The sequence below is a fragment of the Tripterygium wilfordii genome, chromosome 2 (assembly GCF_013401445.1).
Source record: "Tripterygium wilfordii isolate XIE 37 chromosome 2, ASM1340144v1, whole genome shotgun sequence".
NCBI classification, from domain to species: Eukaryota; Viridiplantae; Streptophyta; class Magnoliopsida; order Celastrales; family Celastraceae; genus Tripterygium; species Tripterygium wilfordii.
Genome location: NC_052233.1, coordinates 1,145,444 through 1,170,924, shown reverse-complemented (window position 1 = coordinate 1,170,924; position 25,481 = coordinate 1,145,444). Strand labels below are relative to the sequence as shown.

Sequence of the window (25,481 nt, the reverse complement as noted above, 5' to 3'; positions counted from 1 at the left end):
TGGCAACGGATCCGCTACACACGCCTTGTCGTTTGACAAAGCAAATCCACACAGCGCTCCGTCAACGGATCCATTCTCGGATCTGCTCTGCCAAACAGGCAGCTCATCTCTCCAACAAGTGATGAGCACGACATTCTAAGAATTTTAAAATAAACAAGTAATATTTTAAGGTCAATGAAATTTAAGATAGAGATATTAATAAAGTTATTATTAAAAAGAGATGTTGTAAATTGTAAGTAAAATATAAAATCTATTAAGAGACTCTTATGCGAGTGTTTCCTGCAACATTATTTATGTTACAAACATCACAGGAACAACATCAAAGCTACTTAGGTAATAATATTTTGCCATTACAGTTCTCGCGTAACAACAAAATGAAACGAAGGTTTTGAGTAAATTGTGGTATCGAGATCTAGGTTCGAAGAGAGAACAGCTGCTCTTACGCCTTTGATCCCTTTGCTTCATTATAGAGTTTATCAATGCAGTCCTGTAAAATGGCATTAGATGGTCTGTCAAAACAAAAGCCAAGGCATTTGAACTTTCATGAACCATTACATGACCAGAGAGCATATTTAAGCAAACCTGGTAATATTTAAGCAACTGTGGCCTTTTCAGTTTAAATGTTGGAGTAATCAGATCTCTCTCCATGTCAAAGGGAATTGGATCCAAATGAACAGCTTTTAACAACTCAAATCCTCTAAGCTGTGAAATTATCTTTCTAGTTAGAAGAGAGAAGCAAAGGCATGCAAGTGAAAGAAGAGGGAATATCCACATACTTGATGTTTCCGACCAACGCTATTGAGCTCGTCCAAAATATACTTCCTGGCCTTTGTGTTATTGCACAGTGAAGTAAAATCATCAGTAAGACTTTGGTTAGCTGCCCAGTCCTCAAGAGATTTCTTGTCAGGGACGACAACGGCCACAAGAAAGGACTCAAAACTGTTACCATAGACCCAAATCTGTTCACCGGTAAATAAAAGAGAACTTGGATGTTAAGGATGTGTAGAGAAGTGTAAGACAGTTGGTATGTAGACAATCTATCTAATCCAAGAATCATTTATTTCTGGGAAAATTAAGAAAATATTTTTTCGGGGTTAACTCCAACGTTGTCAAGTGCGAAAAGCACACTTGAAGCATAAAGGCATTGCTTTTCTTCAAAGTCGCAAAGCGCAAAAAAAAAAATCATTAAACAAACCTTTATCCCAAAAATTTGGCTTTGACTTAATGAGTCTTAAATAAATGGAAATCCATTTCCCGCCACATTTCTATCCAGGATCATACTTTCATCAACTTCTATTGAATCCATATTCTCTCTTACTACGTCAAACCATGTTTTTTTAGGTCTTCCTCTTTGCTTCATACTCTCTCCTATACAAATCTCTCGATTCTCTTTACAGCTGCACCGGTATCTCTAACGTTGTACATACTTATACCATTTTAAACGAATTTCTCGCAACTTATTTTCAAATGGTGTTACTCCTAACAATTGATTGTTATTGATATGCAACAAGATAACATACCGATGTGATAAGAGGACAACGAGAATACGTGCTTTCAAGGTTCTCCACAGCAATGTACTCGCCTTGAGACAGCTTAAATATATTCTTCTTCCTGTCAATGATTTTCATTGCTCCATCAGGTTGCCATTCTCCAATATCACCTGCGACCATTAGATAAATTCTTTCAGCTGAGAAAGTTTAGCAAATATGCAGAGGATAATTGAGGACAATATGTTCAAAACTGCCAAATTGATGTCCTGAATATTACTATACCAAACAACAACTTATTGATAATAACTTGAAATACTGAGACTCTAGCCAACAAGTTGATTTTTTTCTTTTTGAACCTCAAGACTCCTTTTTACTCCATAATTTTCAGTTCTCAAAGGCATAATGAAGAATTCCATTCTGTGCACATAGAGTGTGGTCACATAGGAGATCCAAACAAAGCCTTTAAACCAGTTTTCCTTTTGATTTCAACAAATTTAGATTCTTCGTTGATGAAGAAGAGGTTTTTACCTGTATGAAACCACCCATCAACAAAGACTTCTTTAGTAAGATCTTCTCGCTTGTAGTATCCAGAGAATAATGTTTTCCCCTTCAGGCAAATCTCTCCACGCGGGACACTGCCGAGTGCATCATACCCCATCTCTGGCACTGACTCAAGTCTTGCTTCAATGGTTGTGATGGGGATCCCAACAGTTCCCATCATGGAAAGTACATTGGCTATGGATGTAAAACACCCACCACAACTTTCAGTAAGACCTACCATTTTAAGAATATCAAAGGTGAATAGCTGGAACAATTTACAACTTGTGCTATGTACTTCAAATATCTAGAATAAGTTTATGTATTAAAAACTAGGTAAGAGCAGTCAATGCAAGCATGTAAAACAAAATGCATAGCTCCCCCTATAATCATTGAAGGCACTATTTCAATGATGAAATTTCCTGAAATTACATAACTTGATCTATGCGAAGACAAGAATATGAACTTTGCATCGAGATTACCAAGAAAATGAAAGGTCATATCTATTATCACAATAAGATGTCTCAAGCAGAAACCAATATACAGTACCATATCCCTGTGATAAAGTGGAGCAGCTGGTGACCCTAAAGAACTCCTCAACGTGTTTAGGCAAAGGTGCTGCACCAGATAACATGATTCGAATCCGTCCCCCTAGTGCTTGTTTTATCTGTCAACATTGTCAATACTTTAGAATGGAGAACCAATATCCCTACGTACATTTAATAAATTTACTGACCTTATCAAAGACAAGCCTGTCAAAGAGAGGAGCAGCTTTATCTTGTGGAAATCCCTTCTCCAGATTTCCCAACTTACTGCAAATGACTTCTCCATTAGTAGTAGAGGAGAAGGTATAGGAAAGAAAGTAAAACAAAAAAGGAAATAAGTAAATGAAGGGATTTAGAGTATGACATACTAGTTATATGCAAATTGGAACAACTTGTTCTTCAATGCACCTCCAGACGAAATTTTACTAGATATACCTTAACACACGGAGATCACAAATGTTATCAAACAACTTGTTGCATAAGAACTGTTTTATATGTAGTGTCTTATTTTTACCATACCAGCATATATACGGTCATATACTCTAGGAACCCCGCAAAATATACTTGGCTTTAGTTCCAGAACATCCTCCATCAAGTATCGAACATCCTAGTAGTTATAGAAAAGAAAAGAAACCTCGGTAGAAAGTCAGATAGAGAGAGGAAAGAAATTGGAAAAAAGTGATTCAGAATCTTACGCCTCGCCAAAATCCTATTGAAGAACCTCTATACATGCAGTATAACTCCATTATTTGATCAAATACATGGGCCAATGGAAGGAATGAGAAATACGAGTCTTCTTCAGAAGCCTGTAGCAAAAATTAAATTATACATCAATAATAATAATCCACAACATATTCCCAAAAACTACATAAAGGTTGGGCTGCAGTCTAAAAAGTGGGGAAATGATGAATTCCATGATTTGTTTTATACGGTTTCCCTCCCTAGTACTGTTCATTACTAGATTGGTTCACTTTACAGGGATCTATAAAATGGAGAGCCCATGAACTCATATTCCGATTTATGTTATGAGAATGAGAATTTATAAGATCTCACATGGACAAAGTATTGTAATATTATGCACAGAAAAAGACTGACCACTGTGTCTGTAAGAAAGAGTAGATGGTCCACAGATAATACTTCTGCCATAATAGCCCCATTAGTAAGAATGACACCTTTTGGTTCTCCCGTTGTTCCACTTGTATACATTATCGTGCAAATGTCAGTCTTCTGTTTTGTAGGTAGCTCACAATCTAGAACTCCCTGATGATAAATAAATAACAGGGTGAGATTGCCAAATTGGTACCATGCCCAAAAACCGAGATGCACGAATAATGCAAGCTTCTGTTGTGTTGAAAGAAAAAGGTTGCATCACTCTCGTTGCACCAACTTATCGAATGAAAAGTTTACCAATTGACAAAATTCCTCCCATGAAAAGCAAGATACACCAAATTCTTCAGCTTCCTTCTTTTGCATTTCAGATACATGCGAAAAGCTGACAATAGCTGAGCAGAGTACATAAACACTTTAGTTACAACTCTCAATATTCCACACCACAATCTAAATATGTTATAACAGGAAATACTATTTTTTACCTACTTTTTAGATTTGCAGAACATCTTGGAAGGGTAGACAGAATCTGCATAAAATAGTGAGCATTTCAGATGAAACAACAAGAATATAAAAGGAGCCCATTATCTACTTCAGAGGCTGAGAGCCTGAGACAGTGAAGTGATAAGTTGAAAACAAAACCGGGATATACAAAATGCATGGCTGACATTTTGCTATCATAATGCAAGAGACGGGATACTGAAGGTAAGACTAACATGCAGTATTATAAATTGTAAATGCATACAAAATCAAGGAAATAGTTATATATTTCAACCTAATTAATGGTCAGTTTATGAAGGCCAGTTGCTAAATAAAATATCCTTTGCTTATCTCTTTATAAGAAAGGTGCACACCGAGGGGATATTATTTTCTTGGACAAATGCTATTGAAACTTCAGCATGGTTGATGATGAACTCCACAGCATTGGCACCTGAAAATGAAAACAAAAGAAAATTTAGACTTAGACAACCAGTGGATAGAACTTTCTCTGCACTTCTATCACGATAGTTCACCAACCAGTGAGAAATACTAGATTAGTGGGGAAAGAAAATAAGAAATTTGAAAATTTAGCAAAAGGAGACCCGAATTCAGTAAAACTAAGCACCCAGACTCTCAAAACATAAAAGATACCATACCAAGGGTATCATATAGAGGTACATAAGTCATAGACTGGCTGCAACATGCCTGCAAAATACCAAGCAAGATATCAATTCACGCTGAAAATGTATAACCAGTGCCAATTACAGGGAACTGGTGCCTATATGGCTATATGTTATTACATGAGTAATGCAGATATCAAGTCATAATCCAGAGGCTGCAATACGATCAATCTTTACATCTTAATTTCCTAAAGCAACAACAAAAATGTTCTACTACTCACAAGTAAAAACCGTTGTCGCACACAAAGATGGCATCCGATTAGAGAGCATGTTCCTAGTTATTATCAATGAGTGATGAAGGGTTTGACTTGCTTTCCAGGGGAAGCTTAAGAACAGGAACTATCGATTGCTCAAGCAAAATAGTGCACACCAAAATTTTCACAACAAATTCAAGCAGGAGTTTGCTTCTGCTTTGGCATACAATTGATTTCCATGCATATGAATATTAAACAAATCAAGTAGAAACACACTCAATTTACCTGCATTGCAATGATCCATTCGGGGCAATTGGAACCATAAATTCCGCAACGGCTTCCCTATGAACACCATATATCCCATTAATCCCATGTCAATCATTCACATTATTATACAAAAGAAACTGAAAAACAAGACCATATTGCTTCCAATCTTACAAAAAAAGTAAACTTTGTACAATTTTCTATACTTACTGGTTCAACACCACGGCTCCTAATGGCAGAGCCGATTCGCACGGCAGCATCATAAACCTCCTGATATGTGAGCCATACATAAGGACCCACCTGCTAATTCAGTTGAATTTTGTCAGTATTTCATCTTCAAAAGCTTTTTAGCTTTTGTACCATGAAAGCTTGTCACCAACTAGTAATTACCCAGTGAAAAACTAAATTCATAAAATTGAAATTAAAAGAAGCGCGAGCAAATATAATCAAAAAAACATAAATGGCACCTTTGAATCGGAGACTTGACGTCGGCCGAGCATACGGACATTGGGAACTTTTTTTGCAGAATCGCTGCAACCCAGAAACTGAAATTAAACGACGAAGTTGCTTGTATATATGAATTAACTTTAATTTTTACATTTTATGGTGCGTTTGGTACAAGGTCTAATAGTTACAAGGGTAATTAAATTTTAAGTTTATTTGTGTTTGTTATGTCAGTATAACTTTTACTCCTATAATAAATTTTAGTAATTGAGCTTATTTTTTACACATAAAGTTTACTAGTGGGGGACCTGGGTAATAAAAAGTAATGAGAAGTTTTACTCCAACCTATTACTCTTTTAAATAAAAAATTCTAAAAACCCATAACTTATATATATACATATACACAGACACACATACACACATATGCACTGTCTGTCTATATATATATATGTGTATATATACACACATATACATATACACACATATATATATGCATTGTCTGTGTATATATATACATATATATACCTATGCATATACACATATATACATATATATACATATGCACTGTCTGTGTATATGTATATATATGTATATATGTGTATATATATATATAATACACATAATCTCACTTTTTTCTAGTTTGGTTCATTACAATAATGACAAACAAGGGTAATGATATTACACCAGTAATGTATAGTCGTAACAAACAAGAATAATGAATACTTGGGTAAATTTTACCCTTCTTTACCAAACAATGGTAACACTTATTCTCGATAATTGTTATTACCCTTGTAACATTTACATGGGTAATAAATTATACCCCCAAATTCTTACCCCCATACCAAAAGCACCCTTAGTTTTAAAAATTTGTTTCCAATGTAACAATGGACTAAAAATTGCATAATTATTTTCCCAAATTAAAATATTAATTTTTTAAAAATTTATTTTAGTGACCGATAACGACATTATACAACTTTGTATTATAGACATATGAAATGAGCCTAAATTCAGAAATTTGCCCTTTGGAACCAATACTTGATTGACAATCGATTGAGTTAGGCATATATGTGCCCAAAGTTCGATTCCAATAAAAAGTATATTAGTGATATTTGAAAAAAGAAATTTTTTCTTTAGAAATCCGATATGACTTTATATTTGGGCCATCAGATTTGCGATCATAAAAGTTTTTCACTTAAAAACATGGTAAGTTGGGCTAGAGCGTGGTCACATGATGCTAATGGACTGAATTGCATTATGAGGATTGGAAAGAAAAATGCAAATCTTAAACGAAACATTCAAAGCAAAGAGGAGCTAAAATGCTGTCCAATCCATTAACAAAAAAATCAAAAAAAAAAAGAACAAGCCCACAAGAGTAGTGTTAAATGACAAGCACCACTAAGTTCACATACCTGAAGAAGTCCCATGGAGAATGCACTCCCTCTGGCACCTCAAGCAAACCATCCTTCGAATAAATCCCCCTATACACAGGCCCTGCCGATGGTTTTCCATCGCTTGCCGCCCTCGACTCTTCCACCTTCACACTGTATAAACTGCTAGTATTTTTTAGCGACATTGCCACCACTTTTTTCTAATCTTCCTCAAGAATCTCTGATTGATGAGTGCCGGCTAGAGCTAGAGAAGTCCTGGATCGATGAGGAAATTGAATGCAGGCTTGTGGGTGCTGCTCAAATTAAATACTTGTTGTGAGGGCAGCAAGAGTTTGTTGAGCTGCATTAAATAGGTTTCTTACTTTCATGTCTGTATAAGAAAGAATTTGTGAAGAAAAAAATGGGTTTTTTTTTAAATAAATAAAAAAATTATTTATGATGGTAGATGGACAGTTGGGTTGAATGTGCTGTCAATTAACACACATTACTATGATTTTATCAACAAAATAAGGTCTATGGTTGTTAAACCCATCTTCATATTGGTTGATCTTCTAAGACTTTATGTGTAACTTGTGAACCCATTTGGCATTAGATCATCCTCTTAATTACATTCCCAACCACATTTGGGGTTCTTTAAAGAGGAAAAAAAACTGTAATTAGAAGAATATAAAGAACAAGGGAGTCAGCAGAATTGAGATGTTTGGGTTATAATCAATAATTTTAAAGTGGATTGTGTGTGGGGGTTGTCTTGCTTGGTTGGTTGTTTTTTTCTTCTAAAATGCAGGCGCTTTAATGAGATTTATTGTCGTTCTACCACGTGTCACATCAGATTGGCCTCATACAGAAGCCTTGGGGTGGCAAGTGGCAACAAATCGGTTCCGGGTCAGATAACATCATATGTTTACGAAATATTTATATGTCTGTATCTTAATTTGGATTGGATTTCGAAAGTACTTAATTGACCAAACCTAGATTTGTTTAAATCCGAACAAATAAATAGAATAATAAATTAATCCGGATTAGGGTCTAGACAAGTAAGCCGATGTGTTTGGACCCGGATCCAGTTTTAAACCTGATAAAATTATTTTGTTTAGACCCAAATTTCGGATATATAATTTGTGTCAAAACTTAATTTAATTCGGACTGGACGAATTCAATCATTTGACCCGGATAGAGTTTTGCCACCACTACAAAAACTGTCTTTATTAAGTTTGTTCGTTCGCTCGCTGGGTTTGAAGTGGGCTTTTACTAATGCTGTCATGTTGGGCCTTGGGCCCAATCGAATCGGCCCATGATTTCTTTGCTATTAACTCTTAAAACCCGAGCACCATAACCACGCACAGCGCAGGAAACAAACCTAGGGTTTTAGCTCTCATTCCCTTGTAGAATTCGCAAGAGTGACGGAGTAAGAAGAGATCGATTAATCATGTTTCCGGGGATGTTCATGAAGAAACCAGACAAGGCAGCGGCCTTGAAGCAGCTAAAAGTCCATCTTACCATGTTCGGGGTCTGCGTCGCCGTCATCCGTGTTACCCCTTACGTCCTTCACTACCTCTCTGATACCCCCGAGGAGCTCAAGCTTGAGTTTTAGATCCACTTCTCTTTCTCCTCGTCAGGTATATTTTAACTACAAATTTAATTACCTTGTTTTTTTTCTATGCAGTCTATAATTGAGCCGTAGAGTTTGATCTTTCTAATTTGTGTTTTTTACTGGATAATCTTCGTTGCTTGAACTTGAGGTTTTTCAAGGAATGTGTGTTTCCAAGTGCAAGTTATGATGCGAGTTTTGGTTTTTCCCTTTCCATTGTCGTGTATATTTGCAACTATGTATCTACTCTGTACATCATCATTTTCTCGTGCACGTGATTCTTTGTTTAGTTGGAGGCATGTTGGTTATTTTCGTGGTGAATCATCACTTTTGGAGAGTAGAAGCATCATTGTTTCGACGGAAGTCTGTGAATGTTTTTTGTTAGTTGTTATGGCAGAGTCATTGAAGGATGCATTTAGGGTGCCCTGCCCTCTATAGATATATTGTTGAGATAGTTTCAATGCTTGCCAATTTATCCAAGGTTACGATTTAGAATGTCATAGAAACTTCAGATCTATGAATAGTATAATTCGAGAGGCTATTGCAGCCTCAAAAATAAATCCAAAAAATTGAAGAAACTTATTATGAAGGGTGGAAGAAGACTAATGTACAACAATAAGGAACAGATAATCTGATTGCGTTACGCTTAGTTGGGACCAACATCGTCCAATCTGTGACATTGTGAATGAAATAAAGGCTAGGCTGGATGGAGAAGAAAACTATTGACGGTGTTTACTAGGATTATCTTCGGTAAAAGCGAAATACAATTCACCTAGGAAGCATTGACTCGGCAAAATCGAGTCCGCGTCCCCTACGCACTTAGTTCGCCTGCGCGTGTGACGCGCCAAAATGCGGTTGAGACACGCGTTGACTGCGTCTCAACAGTTGGACTTGCAGAGACGCACCTTGGACTCGGGTAAGACGCGGACTGACTCGGTATTTTCACTTAATTCGTCGTGACTTCCCCTTCTTCGTCGCGACTTCTCCTTTTTTGTAGTCGCGTCGGAACAGTAGGACTTCTCCTCGTCTTGGTGACTTCTCCTTCTTTGGTTCGACCTCTTGATCTCCTTGTCTGCTTCGACTTCTCTGGATCGACCTTTGCCTCTGGTCACAATCATCTCAGGTTTGAGCGTCCTCTTCTCTTCTCTTCTCTGACTTTGAGAATGTCCCCATCCACCCCATTCTTCTCCCATCTCTGAAGATTCCTCATCTCTGGTTCGTGCAAGGAAGAAGCCTTCGTGTTTTCCTTCTCTTCCAGTGACTTCCTTTGTCTAGCCCTAATGTGAGCTTGGGTCTTCTTCTTGAAGGATTGGGCTTTGCGTTGGACTTTATTCTTTTATGTTATTGGGCTTATATCATGTAAATATCTATTTGTTTCATTAAGCCCATTCTTGTCTTACTTTATTCACATATTTTATTAGTTAATCCACAACTACTAGAATATGTATATAAAATATATATGAATTTTTTTATTTGCTGAGTCCCCCCAGCACTCGAATCCTGGATTGTTTGAGATTCTGTGAATCCCTGCGTCCCCGCACCCGCATCCGCATCCCATGTCCCTGCATCCGAGTCGGTGCTTCCTACCAATTCACTGTTTTGTTGAACTTTTCTGCCACATAAGTTTGGTCTGTTAAAATATTGGTCATGTCCCCATTCTGTTCATTATCCTGAAGGTGATGTTTTTTAGTGTCCTGTCATGCGAATCATGAATCAGTTATGGGTTGCTGATGAACTTTTGGTCTCTTCTTGGTGGTTTTGTTTATTGCCATATGAAGTTGCACATTTTTCTTTGTAGCTTGTCAAATAAGAGCAGGGCCCTCTGCGGTAACCTTTCGAAGTAGCTGTTTGTAGATTATTTGAATTTTTTAATCTAGTAATATTTCTTTGTTTTGAGGTAGGCACATATTTTTATTATTACATGGCTGAAGATCAGGCATATGGTTTGAACTTTGAGTGGGCAATCAGTAATTTATCAATAGTTCAATTTCCAATGATTATATTTTCTCTTGGTTTTTGTTATCATACGTCATACTCATAATCATGATATTATGCCACCAAATTAGGTTATATGCTTTCAGACGGTCTCTTTGTTTGTACATTGTCGCATTAATTTGTTTTTTACACCTCTTTGCCAGTATTTTTATGAGTACTCTTTAACATAATCATGGAACTGCTTGTAATCAGTTGAGTTTAATCAATATTCCTGTAATTCTCATATTGGTCATGATGGGAGAGTAGGCATTAGTGCCTTGTGTTGTTCTCCTCATGTTCAGGATTCAGATTACATCATAGGGTCCCTTGAAGGTCTTAAGTTCATGTGAGACTACTTCTGTCAATGCAAAACAGCTAACAATGTCATAGTTTGTTTCACCAAAAGAAAACAGATGTGATCTCTGCATACTGCTCTTTAGAAGTGAAAAACAGTCTTCGGCTCACTTGTTTTATGGAAATTCCTATTGTTGTCGTTTTTAAGTCATTCCTTTATCACCATTGCTCCAACTTCAAACCCTTTTTAAGGGTTTTCCACAATTCAAGAGTTAAGACTTTGACTCTGAGGCATCATGATTGATACATCAAAATTGGAAGAAACACTTTTAAATATAATGCACTAAATGCTTTATCTTATGACGTGGTGCTTTATCGAACTATTGGCTGTTGCCTGTGTATTTATTCATATTTCTTGCCTTCTGTTGCAGTGGACTCATGAAGAGAGGCTTCAAGTTAGGATAATTAGCGTGTCTGAGCTGCTATATCTTACTTCCTATTTTATGTTGCCCCGAAAAGATGGTACCCATTTGGTTCATTATGTCCTTAAGTTCTAGTTAATCTCAGACGTTTTGAAGTGCTTTGGTATAATGCTACTGAGGTTATACATTGAAGGTACTTCTGATTTTATAAAAGGTAGCATGTGAAAATCTACTCTTTTTTATCTCTGGCTCTCTTATTGATCTTTTTCTACACCGGGTTCATTTATCTACACTGTCTCTAATCTTTTTGCTACTTCTTCTGCCTGATTACTGAAAATTCTGTATTTGATCAGTTTGGTCCATGAGGGTCGATGTTTGAAAGTCATTCATAGAAATTCGACCATGTACAAAATTGTCTAAACCAGAGACATAGCAGAAGCATCTTTGACTACACATAACATAAAGCATCTCTACAGAAAATATAATCACTGCCTGCCTGTTAAGATTTAAGAAGGTTGGTTAGTAATCTTTCATTATCTAAATAGGGCAGTCCCTAAGACCTCATAAATGGTTGCTGAGTGCTTGCGCTGCTACTGTGGCAAACTGATATTGTTGACACATTTAAGTCATGCTTCTGCTGAGAAGTTTGTGTCTATACCAGTTGGTTGATTACAACCATCATTGTTCTTGATCAACTATCAGATTTCTCCACTTGTCTGATGCATCAGTAACTTGCCACCATTGGTCATGTACCCTTTCTTTATGTAAAGACTTGTGTTTGTGGCTAGACTTGGTGGTTATGTTGAAGCCTGGTTAGTAGTAAGACTGCACAAATTTATGAATCACCGGAATGAGATATTGGACATGTATCCTTTCTGCAGTCAATTTCACATGTATATACTGTTCAACATAATATGATACTTCCTTTGATAACCAAAAGCATGAGACGCAATTAACTCTGCCAGGCATGGTATCAATATTGGGTGAATTTTCGTTGCTTCTGCTGCTTTTTCTGGTTTCTGGTTAGTTATTTCTTTGTGTTTGACTTCTCTGGAATACTTTAATGGGCCGGAATCCAATTGGGATGGGTGGATGTTGGCATCCCGGATGAGAGACTGAGCCTGAGTCTTGAGACATGCCCTTGATAGGATGCGAATGATGGTGGAGAATGAGAGGAGATTGTGGTTGCAGAGCGACTTACTTTGAGTGAAGAATGAAAATTGGAAGGCAAGGTGGGGGTTGGATTTTAGATGGAGGGCAATTTGGGAGAAATGGAAGGGTTTGATTTCCAACGGGACTTGGGGTGGTGGTGAGAAAGAAGTGAAACGACGTCGAGACAAGTGAGTCGAGTGGTGGAGAAAACGAGGAGTAGCGGGAGGGGGAAGATGGGTTCGGGATTTTTCCAGTTCAGAAGGATGCGAGTGAGGATCAGAATTGACATTGAAGCCATCGTGTATTGGATTTAGATTTTGGATTTCTGCACGCTGCGTGCGCTAAAAGATAAGACGTGAGGGCAGACAAAGATTGTTTTAGGGCCTGTTTGGCATGTGATCCAATTTAATTTGAGAAATAATTTGTTCGTATTGTTATACAATGGTTGGCGCTCTGCAGCGTTGGATCGGAGATCTGCCTATTCTGCCTCATGGGGATGGGAGTTTTTTAGTCTGTGATGTGGTGATGTGTATTTCAGAGTGTGTTAGAATTTGTTGTCAGTCAAAAGAATTCTGAAATGGAATTTGCGCATCAAGCTGACATATCACCAAACAAGTTATGTGTAACTTGGAAACACAAAATTGTTTGTTCAAGAGTTCCTTCCTGAAAAGGATTTAAAATTTATTTAGTGTCAAGTAGAAAAAATAGGAGATAGAAGACAAACACTGAAATGAGAGTGCTTCTATTAGACATTATGAAAATAACACATCGCTATAATGCGTTAAGGTTTTCATTGGGAATACATTTTGGAATGTAGGAAATAACGTGCTTTACAAGCTGAATCAATATAATAGCTGCGGAGGCTACAACCATAGAGGCTTGAAAATGAAATAACTAGGCTAAAAATTAGTTGATTGGAGTCATGTTAATCTAAAGGATAAAGTTTAGAGACGCAGGGTATGTGTTTGACGTGAGGTGCCTGCAAATCTTGCTTCTTTTTCTCTTTATAGTTTTCTTGTTGTTCATGGTGGTCATCATCTTATGTTCATTGCGCATGATCTTGACACTTCTTGTTGTAGGGAAACTGTTTGTTTGCTGCTTTGGTTACTGAACCAAATTCCCCTATAACCACAACATCTTCAAGTCGTGTGGATGATCGTGGTGAATCCAGATTGTGGTTCTTCTTTATGAAGGCTATTGGAGCACTATGAACTCGTAGCTCGTTGTATTGTCCTGAAATACATGTTTCATACTTCTTATTGGTGGAAAGAGGCTAACGGTTGTCATTTTTTACTACTTCCTAGTTTATGAACATGAGAAGGTGGCTTGACCCTCAAAGTGTAGGAGGAAGTAAATTCTGGACTTTAGTCGTCGTGCAATAGTTGAGAATGTCTTTGAGACAATTTAGGAGTGTGAGGGCATCAAACTTCGTAATCTTCTGAACTTGCTCTGAAATACATGTTTCATACTTCTTATTGGTGGAAAGAGGTTAACGGTTGTCATTTTTGACTACTTCCTAGTTTATGAACATGGGAAGGTGGCTTGACCCTCAAAGTGTAGGAGGAAGTAAATTCTAGACTTTAGTCGTCGTGCAATAGTTGAGAATGTGTCTGAGACAATTTAGGAGCGTGAGGGCATCAAACTTCGTAATCTTCTGAACTTGCTTGAGCTAATCCAGCTAAAATCTCACCCTCTCAATAACAAACCGTATTTAAATAGAAGAAAATGATTTTGTCAATGAATCCTTTAGTTCTAGCTATTTCGAGCAAAACCCCTTCAAGCATCCTGACTTCTAACAACATAATCCTAAATTTCAACTTAAATAAAATCACAATCCTTGCAAAATGAAAAATGGTAAACCATAGTCTCCTTGCCCCTCCACGTGTCACCTAACGATTGGATGAAAGTTACCATTGATGGGCCATGCTTCCACGTTTCATCAAGTTTACTAGAGGTCATTTTGGTACAAACAATAATACACATTAAATATCAATTATCTTTAAGGAATTGGAACTAATTATAAGTTTTTTTAAAAAAAATATTTAGGAACTAAGTATAATTTTTTTTTTTTTAAAAAAAATATTTAGTTTCAAAAAATGCTCCGTTAAAGCTTTATTAATATTATTATTATCATTAACTCAACTCTTATAACCTAGATTAGGAGCAAATTTTAACAAACTCTTTTTTGTTTGATAACTGAGAACACCACCATATAATTTTGTCTTTGGACATCTGATATGAATCTAAACTCAATTGTCATGCCCGCGAACACATAAATTTCTCATAGGAAAACAGGGTAAAGCTCAACGCGTGACCACAAGAATATTGTTCCCAATGGAAATTGAATCGAGAACCTCCCAAGTCCATACTGTTTGACTCGAGAGAATTTTAACAAACTTGCTTGTCGCTTACTTATCAATGAATGCCCTAGCTTTAAGAGTTTGTTCAATTACTAGCTAATTCTACAAAGGTGTTGTGGTTTAAAACTTTGCCGCATCAAATAATATTCTACAAACTTTTGACGCAATGGCTTCAAAGATGGATTTCATTGTCTATCTCCCACACACAACCTACAACACCAATCTCTAATTGACATGCTTGAGCTACAAGAGTGAATTCATGTGATGGACGTTGCAAAATGAAATAAAGAATATATTCAACAAGTTCCATTCCTGCAATAGTTTAATGCTACAAGACAATTACAACACATCACTTCACTTGCACAGTTGCACCAACTACTTGTGGATTGATTGCGTCTGATATTCTTGCTGTGTATAGTACTACACTCAGTACTATTTTGAGTGCTGATTGGAAAGGTATAAGATTCTATCACAATCCAACATTTTCATGAATTTCACATCAGATATAGTCGTGTGTGTATATATATATATAATAAATTTATATTTTGATTGGTCTTATGAACCTAACGATATTTTTTTTGTTTACAACAAAAATTAAATTCAATATGAAAAGTGCATGATAATTATGTATTATTGAATATAAAACAAAAGTAATTTTATTTACATTTCAGGTTGTATTTGATTTTTGTTTAGAACAAAAAAATATATCGTTGGGTTCGTATGATCAATCAAAATACAAATTTATTTTTTTCAAATTTTTTTTTAAAAAAAATATTTTGAATCCTAAAAGTTAGGACCTCATATTAAGACCTCACTTTAGGATCTCATAGGAGAATTCTTCTATATATATATATACACACTAACCATTATGGACATGCGTGATCAACTACATATTTTGCCACACTTTCAAGTAACACAAAATGGTAACTTAATCCGTGATGGAATAAGCTGCATATGACGTGCAATCAAGAAATTTGATCACGACCATCAAATTTTGATGCAATTTAGTGTGTGTCACATTGCACACGAATCATAGAATACGTACCAATCCTATGTGGCTTGGATCAATGCATAATAAAGCTTTTATAGATGATGATGAGAAGAAGAAAAAAGAAAAAAGAAAATTTCATTCCTAGGTATATATGGGAATTTGTTCTCTTGTAATATATGCCCTGCTTGCTAGATAAACCAATAAATTAACATAAATTAAAGCAACCTCAATCTAATTCTTTATACCCAAATAACGTTTTCTATTGTATAAAAATTTAATTAACGAGTCCACCAATTAGTAGGCTACCAATTTTAAATGGAATCAAGTATATTACTTTGGGTTAATTCTCTGATTTGGATATATGCTTTGCCTGTGTTAAACATATTCATACCTATATATAGAAGAATTCTCACATGCGCACAAACCATACGCACTTGAAATCCAACGATTGTAATAAAGAATAACAAAAGTGGAGACCACATATACTTGTTATGAGACCCGCTACATCTATGATTGGAAAACAAGTGCATAAAGTTAGTACGTATAGTAATGTATATTATTCTTTACGATCCCTTCTCTATTCCATCACCTAATTAACAAATTAATAATCTCTCAATTAGTCAAAAGATATGGATTTAATGAGATAAGAATAATTGAGACATTTATGCTAAGTTAAACTTATGAAATGAACCCATTATTCCAACATTATTATATTAGAATATCAAAAAGTGATTAAAATTCGCATATATTCTTGCTTGCATGGACATGACCCAATAATATGCCTAATGTCTTTCCTTTCCCTTCTCTATTTAACCATAAAGATTCTCATTGCACACTAATTTCCCTCCATTATTACCACCATCTCCAAAAAGCATATAATTCCTACTTAGCTTCAATAACAAGCCAAAAAAAAGGATAAATATCAACCCTAATTAGAAATAAGCCTTACCCAATTCTCCACACTTCTAACATTTTTGTTGCTTATATAAGTTAACATCGATTCGCCTATAAATCCCCAGCTAGTTCAAGTCATTAGAGATCCACACAAAAGCTAAGCCAATATGAAATATAGTGAGATATCCCACTTCAGCCACCCAATTCACAAGCTAAGATTTGAGTACTCAGAAGTTCCATTCAAGTGTGATGGGTGCAAAGAAGCAGGTATTGGGTCACATTACAAGTGCAACATATGTGATTTTGATCTCCATGTCCATTGTGCAATACCTTCTTCTTCAATCACTCACCCTTTCTACACAAAATGTAACTTCCAATTCATGTCCAGGCCGCCAGGAGAGGTGGCGCGTTACTGCAACGCGTGCGAGCGGGATGTGACGGGGTTTGTATATCACTGCAAGTCTTGTGGGTTTGATCTCCACCCTTGTTGTGCAAAACTACCAACTGTGCTTGATGATGGTGAAGTGAAATTGTATTTGTATAGGAAGGTTAGCGCTTCTTGTCACCGATGTGGGAGAAAAGGGAGGAGTTGGAGTTATAGGTCATCATGTAAGAAGTACAACTTACATGTTGCTTGTGTCAAGGACATGTTGGTGGAGAATTGGTACGACTATCTTGGACGAGGAAAGAGTGGTGGTAGTATTGGTAGTAACAGGAAGTTGCAGACAAGGATTCCAAGCTTGAAAAATACATTCCAAACCCATCACCATAAGAGCAAAGGGAAGGTTCAAAAGTGTTGTGAGATGGCTGGTTTGGCTGTGCAGTTTTGTATATCAGCTGTGCTGGGTGATCCAACCACTCTTATTGCAGGGGTTATTGGCTCTTTGATCTCAATGTCTTGATGTAATGCAATGTAAGTATCTAAAGGGATTATGAGATTTATCATTTATGATGTGGGCGATGGGTCACTTAAGGTTGAAGCTATGAAGGGCCCATGGCCTTATAATGTTCAATTTTATCCAAAGCTCAGCCTTCTCATAGTCATGGTCGCAAAAAAATGGAATCAGGTAAAGACAAGTAAAACCAACCATTTAATGGAAGTTTCAGAGGCAACAAAATAACAGTGGGAGAGAAACAGCCAAATCATAATACCTAATTTGAAGCATTCTTCTTCGTAGCATAGGCACGATAAGCTGCCAGTCCACCAACAGCAGCCCCAACTGTCAATTCAAAAGAGAATTTATTGTAAACCATATGTATGCACATATCTATAAGTATGCAATGGAAAAAGAAAGACCCCAGGGAAGGATGTTTAAAGAGAGATGAGGAAATAATTAACCCACCTGAATCCTGAACTAAACATGAGAGAGTGACTAAAAGCTGCCAGTAGTGCCTGTGTTTTCTTCCAGTTTCATTTCAGGAATGTTCGAATGAGGATCTCAGCGGCATAAACAATTGTTGACTATAGCATTACTCAGATCTCTTGATTTTATGTTAATACGAATAGGGATCTCCAACTTATCCAAAAAAAAAAAAGAATAGGGATCTCCATTCAAACCTTTAACAAACGTAGAAGGAAGAGTGAAATCAATGCTAAAAATGATAAGTAAGATTACACACGTGGGGAAAAGTCAAGAAACCATGCATATATATCAAGTAATTGTTAGGCAAAGACAAGTATCCAACAAAATTAAATATCTTTATTGAAATCTAGTACTGCCAGTCTGCCACCGGATATGGATCCAGGTCGTCCTTAGCTGCAATAAGAAGAGACGGCATGCTCCACGTTTTTTCTCCTTGCCTAGCTACCTCCAAAATCAATTCTTCTGATCTTTACTATGAATGCTCATCTGAACTGGAAATTGTGATATGATTTATCACAATACTAAGTAGAAAGATTACTAGCAAAAACACACACAAAACCAATGCCAATTAATTAGCAGCCTCTCAAGGAAAGACCTATTCTGAGATTTTAGACACTAAATAGTAGGGGGGAAAGTTACTGCATAGTAGCGTACAATGCATGCAGGCTCATAAATAGATTGCAAGGGGTTGCATTGATTGGGGTATAAAATCTACAGCATCCTGAATAAGTCATCTTGGTATGCAGCAGCAGCGCAAGCATCAATTCAACTAAATAAAGTATGATAAGTTATTAAAAAGCACGTAAATGTCTACGAGCTTTCAAATATGCACAACAATAAAACTTACCTGTCATACACAAATAGAGCCACATCACAGGCTGCTAAAGCTTTCTTGCTAGACAGAAACGTCTTTGTGCCATCTTCGGGTATTTCTCGCTAGATTAGGATCTTCTTAGCCCCCTGCAGGGACAGTTAAATCACAAAGATGATCAAACTGAAATTCCGCAATACCTCAATCAAGATAGAAATGAATACATAACTCTAAACATCAGAATGCAATTAAATAATTCTGATGTTCAGATATCTCAAAGCCATCTGCTAAGTATGCTCTTTCTATGATTATCAGTGAATTAGATAGAGGAAAAAAAAAAAAACAGTATTTCACACCCCAAGCTGGCCAATGATATTTGTTGCATAATGTTCCCCAGCAGTCCGAGTATAATGGTCCGAGAAAGGCTTGTAATAGGAATTGACATGAAATGCAAATATACACTCTAGTATGGTTAAGTGGTTAGCTACAAATATATTTGTTTGCAATGCTTTATTTTGTTTCCCTTTTTTGTAGCCTGAAGTCTTCAAAACAAAAAACTTTCATCCTTCTATAGTTAATTTGTATTTTCTGGTTGGACAGGAAAAGTGTGGACATCTGTTGCAGCAAAAAAGGACGGGAATAAAGAAAAAGGTTATGGCTGCTTGCGATATCAAACTGAATAGTCCAAAGTTGGCGCATTGCATAAAACCTGAATCAGCTTAGATGCGGAACACTCTATACAAGTCTCAATCTCCCCGAACTGTTGCATGATCGGTGCCAAGACCTGCTCCACACTTTTCTGTCGATTTTGATCGTCTGTTAAATCTAGCTTGCAACCAACCACAATAACTGATGTCTTTTACCTATTCATTTGTGACATAATAAATAAAAGAAAAACAGCCAATCTTAGAAGAAAACCAGAATCAGGGAGCAAAAAGCTATTCAATCTACAGATATCATTGGTTGATCACATGCATAAGTGAGTAAGTGACACTATGACATCTCCTATCCTTGAGTCCTTGAGTCTTCATAAAATCATATCCCATCCTCCACGCAGAAAGCAAAAAACAAAACACTGATTAACATAAAAACTATTTGCCAGGCATACAAACAATCGCTTAAAAGCTACCAGTCCAAACTACAAAATTAAATAAAACGCCAGCGCAATCAACAGTCAAAATGAATGACTAAAAATAAACAACCACCTTAATCAACATTGAATTGCAATAATGGATCGTTCCAAGTGTTAAATCATTCAATATTTCAATTCCAATGTCTAAGGATATTCAACGTCTTCGCAATATTCAAGTACATTCCTAATACAACACCACATGTCCAAAGAAACTTATGCATACCTACATATGCCTGAATTTATATGCCCTAACATAACCATATACCTGGAAGCAAGTGTCGATGATGGTGAATGGGACGCGATCAGGGTAGTAACCAGCGGGGAGACGAGTTGGAGGCAGCACCGGCACGACGTTCTCATGGAAGAAACTTGGCAGAAATTAGATTTTTCGGTTCCATGATCGACGACGAGGCAGATGTCAGTCCGACTTGAGAAACCATCCGGCGTTGTACAGAGCATAGAATACCCTCTGGATTCAGTAGAATACGTAGAATAACTGGGAGTTAAAAAAAAGCAGCCTGGTAAAGCTTTGTGAGTGCGGCCCGTATGAGTTTGGCCCAAGTAGGTGAGCAATGGGCCCAGAAGGAGCTCAAATTTGTTGGGAGCCCAGCCCACAATTGCTACTAACAGAGCAGTAGATCACCAGCCACTAGGCCCAGTAAACAGTGCAGGGTTTGCTCTAATAGTACATTATCTTCGTTAATGAGAGGTGACTCGATTGACAATTGGTTGGAAGTTGTGAATTCGATTCCTATTGAGCTTTGAACATTGAATTTCCATGTACTTGCTTGACACACATAATTTACGTATTATTGCATGGATCCACAAGTTTATTTAGTACACACAACGGGTCCTCGTACACAAACAATAGACATTTTTATGGTAAGAAAAACACATTTGTAATGGTTTGAGAGATGATAAGAAGTTAAGAACATACTACAAGAATGAGACAATCATTCCTTTTATAGTTTTATCAATGACAAGGATTGTGATTAATTAATTAAGAAGAAGAGGGTTTCATTTCAGTCTTGATGGCTGCAACCAGATGATCATAAGCTTGTCCCCAAGCATTCTTCATTTCCAAACTCCACATTTCTGCTGGCACTGCTTCCTTTATTGTTTCCAAGAGTGCAAACTTGGTCACCTGTAATTAATTAATTAATTTAATTGCAATTATTTTATAGATATGGTCTTTAATTATTTGTCCTTAATATTTAGGTATATTTTATGGGAAAAAAGAAGAAGGGAAATGATGAAATTGGACCTCATAATGTTCATCAACTACACCATATTTGAAGTGGACAGCTCCAAGCTTTTTCAAGCTTGACTCTCTCACAGTCACTTTCCCAGATTTCCTTAGCTGCACTGCTGACTCACATGTCTGCAAGTTCAAAATAACACAAAACACACAATCACTAATTAAGGACAAAAAAAATCATGATTTTTTTTGGAAATGACTGATTAGGGACATGATTTAACATAATTGTGATGGAATTGTAGCCCCTTGTCTGGTTAAAAGTACTTTAAATGTCTTTTTTTTTGCTGACGTGTACCGAATTTGCTGAGTAGGCAGTCCTTTTTTTTGGATTTAAGAAAAATAAAATAAAATAAAATAAAATGTGCTTACCATGACAAAGACAGACATGGCATGAGACTTGAGCTTTGAGTTCTTCTCTAGAGGAACATTTGAGTCTCTCAGGAATGAGAACAGCTTCTGTGCTGAAGGTGCAATCTCAAATATCCTGCAACATATATGTATAAACCCATTATTAAGAGAGGTATGTATGTATGTATGTATGTATGTATATATGTATAAGTAATGATTACTTGAGGAAGAACTTGAGACCCAATTCAGCAGAATTCTTCTTCATTGTATTCCATGACTTGACCACCAGTGCCTCTTGTTCCTCTGTAAAAACTATGCTTTCCATGGTGTTCATGGCCATCATCAATTAGCTACTCTTATTTGTGTCTATGAGAAATTAATCTGCCTAGAAATATATATATAGTGTGTACGTGAGGCCTAGTGTCCAAAAATGATTAGAATACCTTTTCAGAGCTCTGGAGAACCACACCAGTTGGTCCATTGATGACTACCAGCAGACAGCAGCCATTTTACATGTCCTAAAACTAGGGGCTGCCTGTAGAATTCTCTACATGGTTTTCAGAATATATATATATATATATCTATGTGTGTGTACTGTGTAGATAGTCTCGTTGAAGACTGAAATGGATGGAAGTGGGGTAGCTTTTTATGAATGATGTCACCTTAAATTGTGGACATCGAATTCATCCTTGGTTATAGTCGTGCTGCTCGAGCTTGGCTGCATCAAATTCACATCTGCTTTCATTTATATTAAGAAACAAGCAAATACTTCTTTTCATCACCAAAAGATACAACTCGTTTCAAATTAATCACCAGATTTTTAAATTTCTCAACTCGGCCTCTCACCCATGACTGAGTTGAGAAATTATTGAACACGAGTAGAAAACAAATGTATTAACAACTTTGAATCTGAATTATTGAACATGAGTTGAAAAGATTATTAACGCAGAGCACAGCAGCCAAACAAAATTAGAGGTATATAGTGTACACTAATTTATCGTTGAACGGAAAAACCTCAAACACCATTAAAAGACGACAGAATCCTACACAAAATGAGAAGGAAAACCAACCTAACCGCACCCATAATTTACATCTGGTTTCCCAACCATTGATTCCAAAGGAACTGCAATCCTTTCCCGTACAACACATCGAGCTTCCCCATCTTCCATTAACAAGACTTTCCCAGGTGGACATCGGATGACTTCTCTGTTTTCTTCAGTTCCTGGGTGCTGAAACAAGCACGGAACCTTAAACGGGATGCCTCTTTTCCCAAAATTAGGTCCAAAACCAGACAAGCTTAACACAGATACCACACCAACAAGAGTAAGTACTGTCTTGGTAGCTGCACTGATCAAATGCACCAAGCCTTTACCTGACTGCTCTTTTCTCTTCAGTATTGGCTCGCTTCCATTCCCCTGTACTTCATTTAATGGGTCTTGGTTGATTATCCCATTATGTACAGACTTCTGCGAAGAAGCAAAGTGAGATACATAGCCATTGTCTGTAATCAGGGAATGTGGAGGGCGACTTGGGTAGGGAGGAAGCAATAGATCATTGTCATGCTTCACTGTTTCACCAGCAAATTCTGACGCCTCCCGTAGCACTTCCAAGCCTTCCCCTTTGTATTCCTTGAGCTTATCCAATAACATCCTGCGGCTATTCTCGATCTCAGAAAGGGCAACTTCTCTTTCATAATGTTGTTGATGTTGCAAGGCCTGGAAACACAAAAGAGAGTCATAAAGACTGCCAGACACACTCTTAGAAATGCTAGTGTCTGTGAACATGTTCCTTGTGCTTGTTACACAGCAAAACACTAAGCTTGATTACGTACTATTTTGATTACTTACAACATTTAATATATACAGTTGTACATAAAAGTAATGATAAATTAAGTTTGCACTACATGAATGATCATCTACCAAGTCTTCCTGGTGCTATCAATCACTAAATTCTTCACATAGAAAGCCAACAGTTCCCATATGCATAAAAAATAAATAAATCCAATCAAGAAAACACTAGAAGGTGCTCATATGTTTGAGTACACACAAGCTGGAATGTTAGATGCTGCAGCACATCCAAGCAAAACACTTGTGCTACATTCATGCAAGAAGCGGCAGTGCTGTCAAACAATGCACACACACACAGCACACCATTCAACAAAAACAATCACCTCCTGCTCATAGGTAGGTAAAAGAACGGTCTATTTATCTGAGTAAGCCAATATTCCAAGATATCATCAAATATCAATCGCCGTAAGCAAGTTTTATGACATTTTCTGTTTTGATAAATTTTGAAGTGACATATTATCCACATGAAGCTTACACAGTTACACATACTGGGACAAATTCTAGTTTATAAGGATCTTAATTCTTAATCTGTGAAGGAATCGTATGTAAGCAATGAATTTTATGCAAAGATAGCCTGCATGAGATGGTATATATACCAGTAGTCAAAGACAATACAGGACACAAAGATGGAGGCCTCCCAACATATGAAAAAGTGTGCTGCGTGCACTTTTCATATGATAGCACACAACCACAAAAATATGTGGGTATGCATATCTGGTGGCTAACCTCTCCCTCCCTCCCTCCCATTCATTTGGTTCTAGAAACCATTTGATTCGGTCTTACACATTCAAGACTGATTCTGTGAGCATGCAAAAGTGCACGTCTGTTATTTGAATTTTAGTTCGGATGCTTGTTCTTACTTATAAGCAATAATCACAACAAAGGTGAATACCAATGCACTGTAGCCTTAAAACTGTTAAAAGTGTCAAACTTGAAATTCTAAATCACCAAAGTCAGTCTTTCTCATCAGGCATAATCCGATAGAACCAGTTAATCAAACAAAATATTTATACATAGTTACATACTGTAACCATGGAAAAGGACAAATCAATTACAGGCTTACGGTGTATCTCACTATGACCACATGATGCATACTTCACAACATAATATTTATACAATAGCAAAACAAAGAAGGAGAAGAAAATCCAAATCAATGATTATCATATTCCTCAACAACGCTAATCAATGCCCTAATTCTATTTAGTTCAATTCCAAATGAAACACAGAATACCTCCTAACCTCATTTGGTTGCTCACTTATACAAAAACAACGGATGTTATTAAGTGAGACAAATCAAACAACCTAGGGTTATGGCATTATTGAAAGAAAAAAATCTAACAGAAATGTAACAGGTCTGGGTTTTCGGAATATAAACCCTACTATGTAACTGAAAAATGGGTTTAGAACAAAAACCTGCAAACTGGAGAGCTGGTTCTCGAGGGACTCAAGAGCGTCTCCGATATTCAAAAGCCTCTCCGTTTCTTCATCGTCTTCTTCAGTTTCAGGGTTTTGAAAGGGGTTTTTGTCTCCATTTACATGAAAGCTGTCTTCTTTATCTCCTTCTTCTTCCGCATTTTCTCCTCCTTGTGTTTTCTGTTTACATGGAGTGGTGGCTTTGTGGATGCAATTGCTGATCTTCAATCTGAGCTCTACTGCCTTTGCCAGCACTACCCCAATTCTCTCTTCTTCCATTCCTCTCTCTGCTTCCTCTTCTTCTCGTATTTGTTTATCTTACATCAACAATGTAAAAGCTGTATGTGGGTTTGATTTGATTTGGGGATATTTATTGGGTGTTCCAGTGTTTGTTTCTGAACAGAGGACTAGGATACTACGAGCGACTCTGGTCCTCACCCTCCAGCAGACACGACAAGCTCTCAAATCAGGTTTTTTAGTATTATTTTTTTAAAATATTTTCTT

General features: G+C 36.8%; 5 protein-coding genes across 6 annotated transcripts; 2 read left to right on the top strand and 3 right to left on the bottom strand.

Annotated features, from left to right (window-relative positions):
* Positions 1-187: 187 nt before the first annotated feature.
* Positions 188-7,438, bottom strand: LOC120015729 (long chain acyl-CoA synthetase 2). Of its 2 annotated transcripts, none has more exons than XM_038868272.1 (19): positions 7,151-7,438; positions 5,765-5,828; positions 5,508-5,600; positions 5,319-5,375; positions 4,816-4,864; positions 4,534-4,610; positions 4,169-4,208; positions 3,980-4,074; positions 3,668-3,832; positions 3,268-3,378; positions 3,092-3,179; positions 2,941-3,007; positions 2,764-2,839; positions 2,577-2,694; positions 2,019-2,264; positions 1,521-1,660; positions 777-959; positions 583-702; positions 188-487 (listed from the first exon to the last, which is right to left on the bottom strand). In XM_038868272.1, the coding sequence occupies exons 1-19, from the start codon at positions 7,312-7,314 to the stop codon at positions 440-442; spliced, it is 2,001 nt and encodes a 666-aa protein (XP_038724200.1). In that variant the 5' UTR covers positions 7,315-7,438; the 3' UTR covers positions 188-439. The 2 variants fall into 2 exon arrangements, with proteins under 2 accessions (XP_038724200.1, XP_038724209.1); XM_038868281.1 differs by having other exon boundaries at positions 5,508-5,597; positions 7,151-7,437.
* Positions 7,439-8,457: 1,019 nt separating this feature from the next.
* LOC120015741 (mitochondrial import receptor subunit TOM6 homolog) lies at positions 8,458-11,653 on the top strand. The gene is made up of 2 exons (XM_038868292.1): positions 8,458-8,745; positions 11,417-11,653. Exon 1 carries the CDS (start codon positions 8,556-8,558, stop codon positions 8,718-8,720), a length of 165 nt encoding a protein of 54 aa, XP_038724220.1. The 5' UTR covers positions 8,458-8,555; the 3' UTR covers positions 8,721-8,745; positions 11,417-11,653.
* Positions 11,654-16,458: 4,805 nt separating this feature from the next.
* LOC120014314 lies at positions 16,459-17,844 on the top strand. The gene has a single exon (XM_038866237.1). It carries the CDS (start codon positions 16,972-16,974, stop codon positions 17,704-17,706), a length of 735 nt encoding a protein of 244 aa, XP_038722165.1. The 5' UTR covers positions 16,459-16,971; the 3' UTR covers positions 17,707-17,844.
* Positions 17,845-18,429: 585 nt separating this feature from the next.
* On the bottom strand, positions 18,430-20,602 carry LOC120014325 (mitochondrial Rho GTPase 2-like). Its single transcript, XM_038866245.1, has 3 exons — positions 20,425-20,602; positions 19,689-19,839; positions 18,430-19,128 (listed from the first exon to the last, which is right to left on the bottom strand). The coding sequence occupies exons 1-3, from the start codon at positions 20,568-20,570 to the stop codon at positions 19,105-19,107; spliced, it is 321 nt and encodes a 106-aa protein (XP_038722173.1). The 5' UTR covers positions 20,571-20,602; the 3' UTR covers positions 18,430-19,104.
* A 291-nt stretch (positions 20,603-20,893) lies between these two features.
* On the bottom strand, positions 20,894-25,271 carry LOC119980132 (plastid division protein PDV2-like). The gene is made up of 7 exons (XM_038822796.1): positions 24,978-25,271; positions 22,790-23,432; positions 22,161-22,204; positions 21,939-22,063; positions 21,739-21,853; positions 21,376-21,492; positions 20,894-21,255 (listed from the first exon to the last, which is right to left on the bottom strand). Exons 1-7 carry the CDS (start codon positions 25,254-25,256, stop codon positions 21,112-21,114), a joined length of 1,467 nt encoding a protein of 488 aa, XP_038678724.1. The 5' UTR covers positions 25,257-25,271; the 3' UTR covers positions 20,894-21,111.
* Between the last annotated feature and the right edge of the window lie 210 nt (positions 25,272-25,481).